The sequence below is a fragment of the Haliotis cracherodii genome, unplaced genomic scaffold (genome assembly GCF_022045235.1).
Source record: "Haliotis cracherodii isolate W230 unplaced genomic scaffold, xgHalCrac1.p SCAF_15, whole genome shotgun sequence".
Taxonomy (NCBI): Eukaryota; Metazoa; Mollusca; class Gastropoda; order Lepetellida; family Haliotidae; genus Haliotis; species Haliotis cracherodii.
The window spans coordinates 11,439,111-11,454,130 of NW_027266270.1; the positions used below are offsets into that span (position 1 = coordinate 11,439,111).

At 39.6% G+C, this 15,020-nt stretch overlaps 2 protein-coding genes across 3 annotated transcripts in view; one reads left to right on the plus strand and one right to left on the minus strand.

The window, feature by feature from the left end:
• Positions 1-15,020, minus strand: part of LOC139462280 (uro-adherence factor A-like) — a 44,288-nt gene that overhangs the window by 17,330 nt on the left and 11,938 nt on the right. Inside the window, exons 10-12 of one of the 2 annotated variants that reach the window (XM_071243890.1) lie at positions 1,716-1,805; positions 739-910; positions 118-268 (exon numbers count right to left, since the gene is read on the minus strand). In XM_071243890.1, the coding sequence (XP_071099991.1) occupies positions 118-268; positions 739-910; positions 1,716-1,805 (413 nt within the window). Of the gene's footprint in view, positions 1-117; positions 269-738; positions 911-1,715; positions 1,806-15,020 lie in introns of those variants that run through there. The other variant, XM_071243889.1, reaches the window with a different exon arrangement.
• LOC139462148 (uncharacterized) lies at positions 9,794-11,598 on the plus strand. Its single transcript, XM_071243651.1, has 2 exons — positions 9,794-9,999; positions 11,085-11,598. The coding sequence occupies exons 1-2, from the start codon at positions 9,794-9,796 to the stop codon at positions 11,596-11,598; spliced, it is 720 nt and encodes a 239-aa protein (XP_071099752.1).

A 15,020-nucleotide genomic window follows, 5' to 3' on the forward strand; every position in this document is an offset into this window, starting at 1 on the left:
ACCCTTCATGGATTCTAATAAATGAAAATCTTTGGCAAAAAATGCATTTGGCCATGTGACTGAAGCTTTCTCCAACAAAATCAGTTTTAAGATGTACACAAGGTGTTGTCAGCTCACTTTTCCAAATCGTCGTCGTCATCCCGGTGTCCATTGGTGGAGTCCAGGTTCTGCAGCTCCGGGGGAAGCTCCAGCCCTTCTGCCAGGAGACGATCCCGCTCCGCAAACAGGCGAGTCTTCTCCTCCCGCAACGCAGCACGCTTCGCTCTTCCTGGCAACACAGACAACACAACTTATTACAACCGTAGAGGACAGACTTACAATATATCTAATGATCATAACAAAGATTTCAGAAATTACTTCAATAATGTGATCTCAATCTTTAAATTGTCACATATATGTCTATTTTCAAGATTTCAAGAATTATTCACAAAACGAAAAGCCTGTACATTATCGAGTCTCAAGAAGGTATGTCAACAGCCAAAGGCATGAGCAATCATCAACATCATCGGGACATGAAACTCAATCAGGCACATCACCATGCTGATCCATTTTGGTCGACTCTCGCGACATGCACATGTAATAAGACCCAATTCGAAACAGAATCTACAAGTGGGCTCATAAAAAGAAAGCAACCTCTTAGATAACACACTGTCACCACCATCATCTTCATCATCAACTCTAAAGGCACTTATTGCAAGCTGAAATGTTACTCTCTCAGGCAGTGTTTTTCTCCCTTACTTTCTACAGCCCTCTCTCGCTCTTCTCTCATCCTCTCCCTCTGCTTCTCTCGCTCCTCCCGCTGCCGCTTCTGGATCTCCAGCTTCTCCTGCTCCAGCATCTTCCTCCGCTCTTCCTCCTCCGCGTGCCGCACCTTCTCCTCCGCAGCCAGCATCTGGGCCAGCAGCTTCTCCTGCAACACAGTCATGCATCAGCATCTCGGACAGCATCAGTCCACCACAGGGCAGGAAACAACAACTCACGGTGTCAAACACATATTGATACAATCGCGATACCTGAATCATGATTCGATATTTATCATCCCAAATTGTCATCCACTGGAGTTATCACCTGGGTGACATCAAGTGATATCTCCTGGGATATTGCTACTGTTTACAAAGAGAAAAGGTAGGAAGAAAGATGTTGGATCATCAATACAATCTCATCCGAATGTCTTTTCATATGAAATATATCAACACCTTTAAACTTTTACGCCTCATGTTGATATACTTGATATCAAAAGACACTTTGGTGAGACTCTCTCTCTCAAGATATTTTTTTCATGAAATCCTGTTTGGATCATCATCATCATAATCATCATCATCATCATCATCCAGTACCCATCATCATCATCCAGTACCCATCATCATCGTTATCATCATCATCATCCAGTACCCATCATCATCGTCCAGTACCCATCATCATCATCATCATCATCATCATCATCATCCAGTACCCATCATCATCATCATCCAGTACCCATCATCATCACCTTCCAGTGCCCATCATCATCATCATCATCATCATCATCATCCAGTACCCATCATCATCATCATCATCCAGTACCCAGTTCAGAGTTGCAATTCCAGGGTTTCTGTCAGAACTGCAATTCGTGGGTTTCTGTTAAGCCCTGTCCGGTAGGGAACAGTACAAGACCCATCCCCGGTCTAAACACACATAAGTAAGTCCCATGTCACGTCAGTAACTCCATAGCTCACCTCCTCCTCTCTCTGTTTCTGCTTCTCTTCCAATCGACATGATGTCCGTCTCGGGGCATTCTCCAGGGCCCGTCGTTTCATGTCACGCTCCTGCAACAGAAAAGAACTCATAGTTAATCTTTCAAAACATGTTGAACATAATCTGTTGAATTTGGTCTTGATAAAGCTCCATTCATTAAACCCTTATTCCTAAAGAGAGTGAAGTTTCTGTTGTAGCGTTTTCTCAGAAAGTAGCTTCACAGCTGTCAGACCAGTGGTCAATAGTGTGAGCACCCTTCATGTGATGAGGGTCTGACGACACAAGAAATTCCAGTTACAGCTTAGATTTTGTGCTTCCAGGTGCTCTGGTAATCATATATACTGAACAAAAGAGTTAGGGATCATGAATATTTTGGGGGATATTTTTATGAAATTGTGTGCTCAGTCATCACTACATAAAAAATCCACAAACTATTCATGATCCCTAACTATTTTTGTTCAGTATAGATCCATCCTGATACAATCAGCCTACATAGCTTGCTTATCAAATAAGCATGAGACACCAGGGATCAAGTCAGCAAAATAACACTAGTCAATCTTTCCCCATTACATTCAACCCTAAGTGAGTGAACTGAGTGAGTGAGTGAGTGTGGTTTTACGCCGCTTTTAACAAAATATTCCAGCAGGGGACACCAGAAATGGGCTTCACACATTGTACCCATGTCGGGAATTGAACCTGGGTCTTCGGCGTGACGAGCGAAGGCTTTAACGTGAGTGAACTGTAATATGCCACTATTAACAATATTATTAACAAGCCTAACCTTGATAGAGCTCATCTGTGGAAGAATCAAGCGTGTAAATGACCAAGGCAGAGGGAAAATTACTTTAAAAACTATACCATGTTGCTGGCAGATCAAAGTTAATCATAGTCTTCACACACTGTACCCACATAGGGAACTGAACCCAGGTCTTCAGCTTCAGCAAAAGCTTTAACCACCAGGATACCCGACTGTTCCAACATCCACTAATAAACAAGAATTACCGTTTACCGCCGTCTATAAAGTGACCCTGCCTATAAGGTGGCCCCCTGTACAAGCCTTCAAAATAATAACTACAGATTTATAAAGTGCTTGTATCCAGTTCGAAGAACTGCTTAAAAGCATCTAAAAATCTAATTTATATCCTCCATCAATAAAGCGAATCGGAAGGAAGCACATCACCAACGCATACACAATCCCTACATTTGCAGTAAACGTGTTTGGAAAAATAAAATTCAAGTAGGCCTTACCGCCGAAAAAAAATTACATTGTATCCGTACCAGAAAATTCAGTTAAACAAACTTGGTCAATACAAATTTGAAATTTGAGATACAACATCACAAGACATATTGATTTACCTTTGAAATTGTATTTCCTGTTCTGCAAGGCATTGTTTTATGTGCAAAGATTAAGATAACAGTGTGTACTGTCTCATAAAACTAAGCTGGACACACATTTTCTTGGAACCTACAGTGGATTCGGTTAAAAATTACCCAACAATATAACTTTTAACGTTATTGGAATATACTATTCCTGATCAAATGATAGTTTCAGATACAATAAATCTGATAATTGCATCAAAATTCCTTAATTTTATAAGGAAGAATATATTCCAATATGGTATATTACCTTAGTTGCAGATTTACTTTCTATATTTTAAATTGAAATAACCATAAACAGAGCATTTGGGTACAACTTATTGCTATTGTCGGTTACTTTTTTTTTAATGGAACAATTTGGCTCTCGAGGCTCGCATGCTAGCGATCGCGAACACCTTTATGTTGTGCGATCTACTTTTCATTTTACACACGTTTTCGCTGAAATTAATATAAACAATATTGAATGAAATTTTGAATAAAATTAATAAAATAGGTAACAAACATATGTCCAGATATACAATGATCACTTTCTTTAACCAGACAGTGTAATTACATGATTAATTTGCTTCAGTACGGATTTGTTAACGTGGTATTTCTGGTGTTACTAGCTGGACAATGTGGATAATCTCAGTAATGTCTGTGTTTGGGGGGCAAAAAAACATCAAAACTCTACTACGCTATGTATAAGGCGATCCCCCTTCAAACCCCCTAATTCTAGGTACGAAAAAGTATATGAGTGTATATACATATTGCTTTAGATCACAAGTTTTCTGGAAACAGATGATTTGGTTTGGTTTGTTGTTTAACGCCGCACTCAACAACATTCCAGCTATATGACGATGGTCTGTAAATAAAGTCTGGGCAAGACAATTCAGTGATTGGCATCATGAGCATTGCTGAAGACCTATTGTACCCAGGATCTTCACGGGTCGGAAACAGATGAAAACCATATATGCAGTGTTACTTTATCATGCTTATATTATCTTTTCTGCAGTATTATCTGAAAGTAAGTTGCCCAGCAGGTCTTGAAATCTGCCTCCAATGTATCAAACATAAAACTTCACATAGTGCTGCAATTTTAATGGGGAAAAAATAGCAATATACCTTCCATATAACACCAGAGGACACCCAACATGGGCTTCATATATTGTGAAGTTATTCATAAAATCAATTCTTCTATTATTTCATGAAATCCTGCAGACCCACACAAATTCTGAAAAAAGTTCTCCCAAACTCATGAAACTGGGGAGACATGGGCTAGGCAGTTATGACAGATGTAAAAATTCAAATTCATTAGAATTTCCAATTTCTTCAAAATACATTCAAACCACATTTGAGACCCCTTCAGTGTCCCAAGTCGAACAATGTGATATCTCTCCACACCATCTTCATCAGTGACCAATCACCCGTTACCATTCATCCTCATTCCCAAACCATGCTCAATTTCTTCACAATTTCAAACTTAATTAAAATGCATTCAAACCAAATTTGAAACCTGGAAAGTATCCAAGAAACACAGGATGATCTTTCTGCAAACCATCTTCCTCAGTGACAAACCATCCATCACCATTCATTCCCAAATATGCTCAAATTCTTCACAATTTCAAATTTATTTAAAATGAAGCCAAACCGAATTTGACAACCTACAAAGTACCCAAGAAAAACAGGATGATGTTTCTGCAAACCATCTTCATCAGTGACAAACCATCCATCACCATCCCTTATCAAACCATGCTCTGTAATTACACACCGAGATCACAAGTACCCAGTACACACACCCCCCACACAGGCCTCTTGAACACCCCTACTAAACCAGTGGACACTGGACAATGACAAGCAGGATGGTCAAGCACTGCAGGTAGTAATGGCTGCACGGTGTCATCAAAGACAGGAACAAGGGTTCCAGATGAGACGTAGAAATTGTAAAGCCTGCTATCACACAGCTAGGTATCAGCTTATTAAATGTTAATTCAATATCAAGTGATCCCATCGTTTCAGAGCCTTTCAGTTAAGGAGAGTGAAGGGTTTAATGTGTGGCTGGAAGTTCGAGGACATGAAGATTTTGATGGCGGGTTTGTTGGTATCAAGAACATATCTTATTAGATTTATGTGACTTATTTAGAGCATAGATACGGTAAGGAGATAAGCACTGATTAGTCTTGCAGATAACCAAGTCTATCATTAGCCTGCCTTTCACAAGGGTGAGAAATGCCTCTCACTATACAATAACAGAGCTTCTCAAGAAGGCGTGGAGAAATCGCGAGATTTACACCAAGTGACCACCTACTGGTCCACTGTTCAATGGGTGTACAATGTACATATGAGACCAGGGTTCTTGGGTCACCTGATTTGATGGAAATCAATACAGCTGCTGAGATGTCCCCAAACACCATTCTTAAGGTATAATGAGATCTGGTGATTTTCAAAATGGGTTTGGATGTTTGTGATGTTAACACTTCAGAAAAGTGGTCATAAATGTCTTAGAATCCCCGAAAATGTTTCATAAAATGTTTTTGAAATATTTCCAGACATATACAAATCAGAAGTCAGTTATAATAAATCTGATAATGATAAAAGTTCTGGGGTCAATTTCAATGCTGCCAGTAATCCATGTAACTTGATTTAACTTGCACAATATTTAGAGGGCCAGTACTTCTTGACACGACTTGACCCTGTTGGCTTATAGAGTGTATTTTTCTTTATAAAATATTCCCTGTCATCGTTTTGACTTAACTAACATAATGCTTGAACACAGGAAATGTTCAAAGACAATGTCTAATATTGAGATATTGTTTACTGTACGACTAATCTATATGCTATATCTGTATATCTCTGTAAACTCGAGAGGACCTACATATGTCAGCACTTGCTTGTCTACTCATCCAATTTCGCCAAAAATGAAAAATATATACAAACCACAGCAAGATCTTGACAAACCCAGTAAGATGACATTCCCCTTAGAACAAGTCCTCTTATTTTCTTCACATTATTAAATAATTTAACCCAAGGCTATTTTTCTCAACTTTTTTTTGTGGCAACTTTTTATAGTGTTTCAATTAAAGGGATGTCAACTTGTTAGGTTACTTCAGGTATGATGCTGACACACACTGAAACTTAACTTTGGCAATTTAGAGTATTATCAATGGTAGAAACTAACATTTTTAGTCCACTCAGTCCTTATAATGATAACATATAGGAAAACCCTTAAAAAGGGCATATTGCTACTAGTCCTTATGATACCTTAACTATTGGCAGTTTGGCAAGGACTACAGGACTAGTGCCAATATTTAACACTGCTATTATTCTCTTTATTTAAAATCAAATTTAAAAACTGTCCATTCTAGACAGCAGCACCATCATAGGGCATACGAAGCTGCGGAATCCCCGCTTGTCACCTGTCCTCGTTTATCCCTGCACCTGTTGAAGGGGACAAAGCTGACTTTGAGGGATTCGTCATACAACCTGATCTTGGCCAAGATCTCATAATGACCCGACACCAATACATTCATCCTCCCCATCCACGGGACTAATTTTATTCTTTAGGACACAACTTCTCGCCTTGTGAAGCACCATGTCATTGCTAACCAGTCAAGTGTCACAATTTAATCAGAGCTTGCCATCTTGAAAACAGCCTGCTTTTATTGGGGTCAAATCAACCGAGATTGTTGTCCACCGTAACAGGTTATTTTTCAGTCGATTGTATCATTTAATCAACTCCTGGTCACGTAAACAAGGACTCCCCATAGTCAAGTATAAGGGCTGGCGGGGACGGAGAGGGTCGTATTGTTCATCACCATGTACTCTTTCAGGTGTCACAACTGACGCGCACACACGGTTAGGACATTTCAATCAATCTTATTTACTGCAATCTTGATTTAGTTCAAGTACGCTGACTGTCAACAAATTGGTTTCGCAAGCTGAATAGTTTGCTAAGTGGAAAGTGGCAGAACTAATTTTGTTCAATGGAATCTGGTTTCTTGCTTGTATAGTGTAAATATGCAATGTAAAATGTGTTCTGCTCAATAAAGTGGAATCTGTCCAAAATGGATTTGACTAAACAATTACTCTCTCTTTGCCCAACCAAATGGCCAATTAATCAATTTCTCCCTCATTACCCTACCAAACAAACAACAGGACATAGACTTGACACTCTCTAATCTGGATTAACTTTGTCCTTTTGATACACTGTCTCATGATATTTTCACAGAAGAATTGATAATGATTTTGAAAAATTAATTCTTTCCCCTTTTTTGAAAACATACAAAAGACGGGGAACTGGCAATTGAATAATCTTAAACATTGTTTTCAATCTAGTGTGTTCATATATTGACACCAGAGACAATTCGTGCTAAAGTTCCACGAATCCAGATGATTGTCTGAAAGAGACTTTCGGTCCTACACAATTTCAGTTTAGACAGATTCAACTGCATGAACAAACGAACATGACTGAATGTATAGAGTTTAACATCACTTAGAACAGTACTTCAGTATATCACAGCATGTCAGCTTGATGTGAGAGGACAGTGTTAGAAAATGGCACTAGTCCTGGGCCAACTTGCAAAAAGCGATCTTAGCGCTAAGATGATCATAGCTCCCATGCTTTTACATTGGCTTACAATAGTCGTAGCGCTAAAATTGCTTTGTGCAAATGGACCCTGTAGCCTTGCTAAACTGCCTAATGGTTAAGGTATCCTAAGGACGAGTCAAAATTTGCCCTTTTTAAGGGTTTTGCTATATCATATGTTATCATTATTAGGACCAGTGGACTAAAACTGTTAGTTTCTATCATTGCAAAAGTGATTCAGGTTTTAAATATTTACACCTTTGATGAAACCCATGAGCGTGGGTGTAGTTCGTATTCTGAATAAACAGCAACATTCTAATAAGATATGGAACAGCTGACTAAATGTGTGAACAGAATGACCCAAGGGGTGAGAATATTTTTTCTCTAAAGACCTATGAATGCATTTTATCAAGTCCCCTTGGCATGAAAGAAACAAATGTTTCTAAATCTTCAAGCAAACCATTCTTGATCTGACCCGTGGAAAGTATCAATTAACATAAAAATCTCTGGTATGAATAAAAGAGAGGAGTTCTCATATTTCTAGGGTCAATAATGCCTCCTTATACTAGTGTCAAACCAAGCCTTGACCACTGAAATAGCCCAGAAACAATAAGGCTGGTGGGAATACCGGAAACAAGTTTTCTTATATGAGCAGCAGTTGTAAAGGTGTTTCCTGATGTGAGTGCCATAAAGCTATCAGTTGACACATCTACACAATCCAGTGAAACACCCGTAACAATACCTGCTGTAGGTATAGCATTTCCACCTGTGTATAACCTGTCAGCTCCATTGTCATACAGGTGTCAATCATAGGATATTGCTGCGATTGACTACCCCTGCCACTGGTTGTCGGGGGGAGAAGGGGGAGACAGGATTACAAACACCTTTCTGAACCCCCAACTTGTCAGTGTTAGACAAGACACGAGAATTCCACTTCAAAGATGATGGTTACTTAGGCTGGTTGACAAAAACTGTTCCCAATCTCATCACAATCTGGATACTTTGGCTCTTGTTGTTTCTTTTGATTGAGAGTACCCCGACAGGTCAAACAATGAAAGTAGCCAGTAATGGCATCGACAAAAGGTTCTTGATTCAACAGATGGAGGAGGATTGGGGTGGGCATCAAGTCAAAAACAGGTTATGGGAACAGGGCTACTTTTCCCACTACAACTCGTTACTCTTCAGAGGCTGTCACTATTCAGAAATTGTTATTCTTCCCTTTTTTCATCTGAACCAGCATCCATCTCAAGTGAAGGTCATAGGTCTTGAAATCATACAATATGTTTGTAAAACTATACAATGATGGTGCTCGACGTGCATTCCAATCTGGTTGGTAACAAGAGCTGTCAAAGAGCTGACCAGTGCAGGTCTGAGCCTGGTCAAGACTGGACAATACTTGTCCTTGTGTTGCCACCTCTGGACAAACACGACTCTTCCTTACCCCCTTAACATGATTAGAAGACTTCAATCTTCATCAATACTCCCGCCCTAGGGAAGATCTACCTAACCTCTGCCACCCAGAAAACCCTTTATCCTCCTCAGGCTCCTAGACCAGGATGGGAGGGACTCGGTGACCCTCATTATCAACGAGAAGACAATCAACACAGGGGGGATGAACTGGGAGAGAGGAAGGCAGTATGGGAGGTGCTGTCCGGCCACAAATCCCAGCCCTGGTCTCACTTCATTACACATCAATGCTCCGTCTCTTTACTCTGCGGCTAGCATTGTTTGACAGGGCCACGGTGGGAATCTGATACAGTAGACTCGACTGGACAACAGCCTGTCATTAACACTCCATAGAGACACCGGCCACATTCCTGCCAACAACCCGAGGCGGCCTGTGTTTACCTGGGCGCTACAGGTATAAGAGCTGGAGTCAGGCGGGGGACACACCAGAGGAATGCTGTAGTGCTGCACGTGGTAGACCTCTACACCAAACCCATGCACTTTTATATGTTGTGACACAACACTGGACTACATCAGCAGCACAGGAGTCAGTTTCCAGGATTACTATCTTCATCTGCTTCATCGGAACTGACAAATAATCAAATAATGCTACTTCCCCACTGACACAAGGTGGAGTATCTGATACACCTTCTCAACCCAGGAGACTGCACCATGACAAGGCTGGATCTTCATCTGTTGTACATGGGACTGTCAGTATTACCCATGCTAACATCTGCTGCACCTCTCTCCAACAATGCAGCTTGTAATCACAAATTTAACCACAGTATACAGAGGTGTATGGAAGCTTTCCAAGACTTGTATCAATCTCAGCAGCAAGAAAATGGAATGGATCACCTCATTGTTAAACACCTTTGCTTGTAAGTATAATGTTTATTTCTTACCATGATGAATTATATGCCTAAGTTAAGGACCACTCAGTTCTTTCATATTACCAAGGTGGTATGACAGATAACTTATGAAAGAATCGGCTGGCCTTTGATGTTTTTTAGTAGTATTAAATCGGTTATTATTGTTTAAGGTTTTAAGAAAGCTTCAAATTCTAGGACATTGACTTATACAAAATGTCCTCAGGCAAAATCTGTTTCGGTCCTATTTTCAAATCCGGACATTAATCTTTAATTAAAAAGGACAATCGAAACTAATCATAAGCAACTTTCACTTTCATATCAGCTGTGAATATTAGTTTCTTTTCATAAAAATTGTCAAACAAATGAATTAACTTGAAAAAGACACCAAAAGGCAGAACTATATAAATCTAACACCCCTATTTAAAAAGAAGTATAAAAAATGGTTACAGAGGAGATTTGAAAGAAGAAAAAATTTCATTTATTCTGGTGAAGTATTCCTCTGTGTTTCCCAGCCAAAAGCCATCTCTAAAGTTGACACCTGATTCAAGCTGTGTGCACTCTACAAAAACATTGATTTTTTGCCCAAAAGACAAATTTACCATGGGTTGCTATCAAAACATATAAGACTACCGCAAAGCTTTGTGAATTATCTAAGGAAGTCATACTTGTCATGTTGTGAGCAATCAGAGGTTTCAAACAGGTATAGGCTAAACACAACCAAGACGGAACCACAAATATGTTCTCTCAATATTGTCTCATTAAGTGCTTTGGGAAAGAGAGAAATGGATTGTTTCAAGGTGATTACAAACTTGTGAATGACGTTCACGTATATTGAATGTATTTACCAACAATAAACACTTAATCATTACAATAGCTTCAAGAGAAGCTATCTATGGCACTGATTTCTTTACTATTTGTCGCCAAAACAGAAAAACTACAAAGAATAACATTTATGTCCAATTTAACTTGCAACAAACAAACAATTATTCGTGTCTTCTCTAATTGATGAGCCATTAATCTGATGTGAAATTAACGCGTCATCACATGTACACAAATTTAATTGACACTTAATGTTTTTTCGTTACTTTTTGCAGAGAGTATGAAAAGACATTACAATGTATGCACTCAGCCTTGACAAGTTGCCCGACCCCGAAAAACATCCAACGTGTTCAACACAAATTGGGAGCTGACTGGGTGATGGGTGTCAATCAACTCTGTCGTATCCAATCAGAAAGCAGGAACGATGAAGGTAGCAACGAGGATGAAATGGATTACTTGCCTAACACAACAAAAGAGGAATCTCAGGATTCAAAACAAAGTGACGAAGCTCCCACGCCAAACAGTGTAAATGAAAGACTCCATGACAATAATCTGGACACAAACGAACTTCCAAAGTCAGTGAAAAGAAAACAGGTCTCATTCTGGAGCAAAGTGATTCGAGTCAGACGCTTGAAGACTTCAAGAGATTCCCCTTTGGAAAAGGACAATATTGAATACAAATTTTACAACATATTAACAAAAGACACTTCTTCGGCTTCAAGGAGTCAATACTTGACACTGTTATTATGGATACTACCAACAGTATTGTTTGTTTCGTGGGCACTGTAGTGTTAGCTCATCAAGTCACTGTTATGTTGAGTTTTTGTTTTGTTATCGTGGTTATTTTTGCCTATGTAATAAACAACATCCCTCCTACGATTTTTGTGATATTCATCTATCCAGCTGAAGTTAGTGAGTGAGCTTGGTTTAACACTGCTTTGAACAGTATTTCAGTTATTTATATATATCACAGCACGTCAGCTTGGCGCAGAGGGAAGAAAGTGATGTAGATCTTAGACATTTATAACTTTGGTGGAACCCATGTTCTGGTTTGGTTTCTTTCTTGTTTAACACCGCACTCAGCAATATTCCAGCTATATGACGGCAGTCTGTAAATATTCGAGTTGGGACCAGACAATCCAGTGATAAATATCATGGGCATCGATCCACGCAATTGGGATTCAATGACATGCATCAACCAAGTCAGTGAGCCTGACCACCCGATCCCGTTAGTCGCCTTTTACGACAAGCATAGTCCGCTTTTACGGCAAGCATGGGTTGCTGAAGACCTTTTCTACCCCAGAATCTTCACGGGTCACCCATGTTCAAAGGAATGATGCTGACAAACCAAGAAACATATAAATGGAGTCCTATACTGCTCAAAAGAATTTGCAGAACATCCGATTCTTTCATATTACAGTTAATCTGTAATGTCATGACCAATTAATGGAAGCAATATGAATGAATTGGAATTTCTTCAAGTTCTTTTGAGTAATATATATGAATATTAATGTGACCCAAAATAAAGCAAAAATTACAATATTGTGAACATATCACATGTCTAGGACAAGAGCTGTTAGTCTTCTAGGCATTGTCACTGCATGGATCAGGAGTGATTTCATTCTTTCTTTGTTGTTAAACTCCACAATTACCAATTTTCCAGCTATATGACGTCAGCCTGCTAATAATGGGCCCCGTTCCACAAAGCGGACCCTTATAGATACTGGTTAGAATTGGACTTCACTAACCCATAGCTTGTCGTAAGAGGCGACCGTGCTTGTCATAAGAGGCAACTAACAGAATGAGGTGGTCAGGCTCGCTGACTTGGTTGATGCATGTCATCATATCGCAATTGCGTGGATCGATGCTTATATCAATCATTGGATTGTCTGGTCCATACTTAATTATGTACAGACTGCCATCATATAGCTGGAATATTGCTGAATACGGCGTTTAACAACAAACAAAGAAATCCACAAAGCGATCTTAACACTAAGGCGATCATAACTCCAAAACTTTAACATAGTTTCATGACAGTGTTTGGGCTAAGATTGTTGTGTGGAACAGTCCCTGGACCAGACAATCCAGTGATCAATACTGTGAGGAATGATCCACGCCAGGATGACACACAATCAACCCAGTCAGAGAACCTGAACCCCTCGCCCCCCCAATCCATTTGGTCACCTCTTACTACTAGCATAGGCTGCCGGGGGCCTAGTCCAACCCAGAAACGCCATGGGTGTTTTGCTTCTAATGATACTTCAAGCTTTACTGGAAACACTGTACTGTATCTCATGGTGAAAGAAATCTATAAACACTGCTGGGATAAATGAACATAGTGAAGTCGGAGTTGCCATTGCAGCATGGATCTAAAACATCACTGGCATGTACATCCTATGCTTCAGCTGACCGCCTCCGTGTTCTAATGGTAGAGCATCCGCCCGGAGAGCGGAAGGTCTGGGGTTAGATCTCCAGCCGCGTCATACCAAAAGACATTAATAGATTGTACTTGTTGTTACCCTGTCTGGCGCTCGGCATTAAGGGGCTAAAACAAGGACTGGTCGGCTTGGAGTCAGTATACTGTGTCTGAGTGGGGTATTCTTGTTAAACTGCGGCATGGTATCTCAGTGTGCTAGCAGTATAAATCGGCATCAGTCCGGACTAGTACAAGCAGCCACTCACACACACATACACATGCATGCACGTCGCTACATAAGTGCAATAATCTTGGACACGACATTAAACCCAATTTCACCTCTTCTATGTTTAGGCTGTTGATTGTACATGTATATTGACAGCATATTTCACAGAAAAAAACAAGTGTTAAATTATGGTGATAAAACAATAAAAAGGAGTCCAGAGATTTTCTTCATTTTTGGTATACTGCAGTAATCTAGACATGCCAAATTATAGACTTGCATGGGCTGTATTGGATATTTTGCTTTGTATGACAGACTAGCAAGGGTCTTAGATCATCTTAGCTCTTAAGTCACTTTGTTGAACTGGGCCCAGGTTTTGTAATAAAATACAGCATTGATTTAACATTTACATATTTTGGCAAATCAATGATCGTTTTGAATGTCCAGCTCAATCAATTAACCTATTATTCATTCAATCGCTACACCATTATTACGGTTCAATAATCAATAACCCATTGAACATTATTATAGCTTATCTTCATGTCTCATTAGGGATGATATCCCAGGTAATAATAAGGTTGCTTGTGTAGCACACTTAACTCCATACAATGACTGCTCAGAGTGCAAGGGTACAGAGATCACCACATCAGACAAGGGTTTGGACATTTTGCATGTGCAGCAAGATGGGGCCTCCCTGAATGGCTGGAAGTTTGTTGTCAAACAAGCAAGATAAGTGAAACATGGTAATTATGACTTGGCCTCAATGAAGCAGTGACTTGGTGTATTCAGGGATTGATATATTCATTCTCAGAGGCTGATATTCAGATGCATATCTACATCTCGTGTTAGTTAAATGTCCAATTCATGTTTGTATGATCAGGGGCAGTATTTTAAATACTCTTAACTCGCTAAGAAAATTATGTAAATTTGGGTATTTCTTTATCGGACTTAAGATTTCTTATGCATTCAATGATATTTTTTTATGAATATGGCCCAAGGACTAGTTCTATAGTCTTGCAAAGGTGGCTTGTATTTTGCTGATAACAAGGCTTTGTTCGTAATCGGAGAAAGTGTCTATGTTATATCAGCAGGATTACCTCTGGCATGCAGAATACTGCTGCAAACCATACTGTGATAAATCAGATAATAAACAATTTCTAGAATAACATCATCTTATTCAGGTCTGGAAGGCTGAAACTGAAATGTGTTTTGGAGTGAGTGAGTGGGTATGGTTTTACGCCGCTTTCAGCAATATTCCAGCAATATCACAACGGGGGACACCAGAAATGGGCTTCACACATTGTAACCATGTTGGGAATCGAACCCTGGTCTTCTGTGTGACGAGTTGTTGGTTTGAAAAGTAAGGGTAAGTTGGAAACAAATTTGAATTTTTCCATATTCACATGGTGCAAGTAGACAAACATTAGGCTGCACTGGTGCATGTTGCGACATGGAGTTGATTGGTCGGATATCAGTCAACAATTACTGCATGCATCTGACATGAGTCTTGAGAGCATCCAATCCTGGATATGCCCCTAGATATAATCAGGAAACTGACTCATATTGTGATGG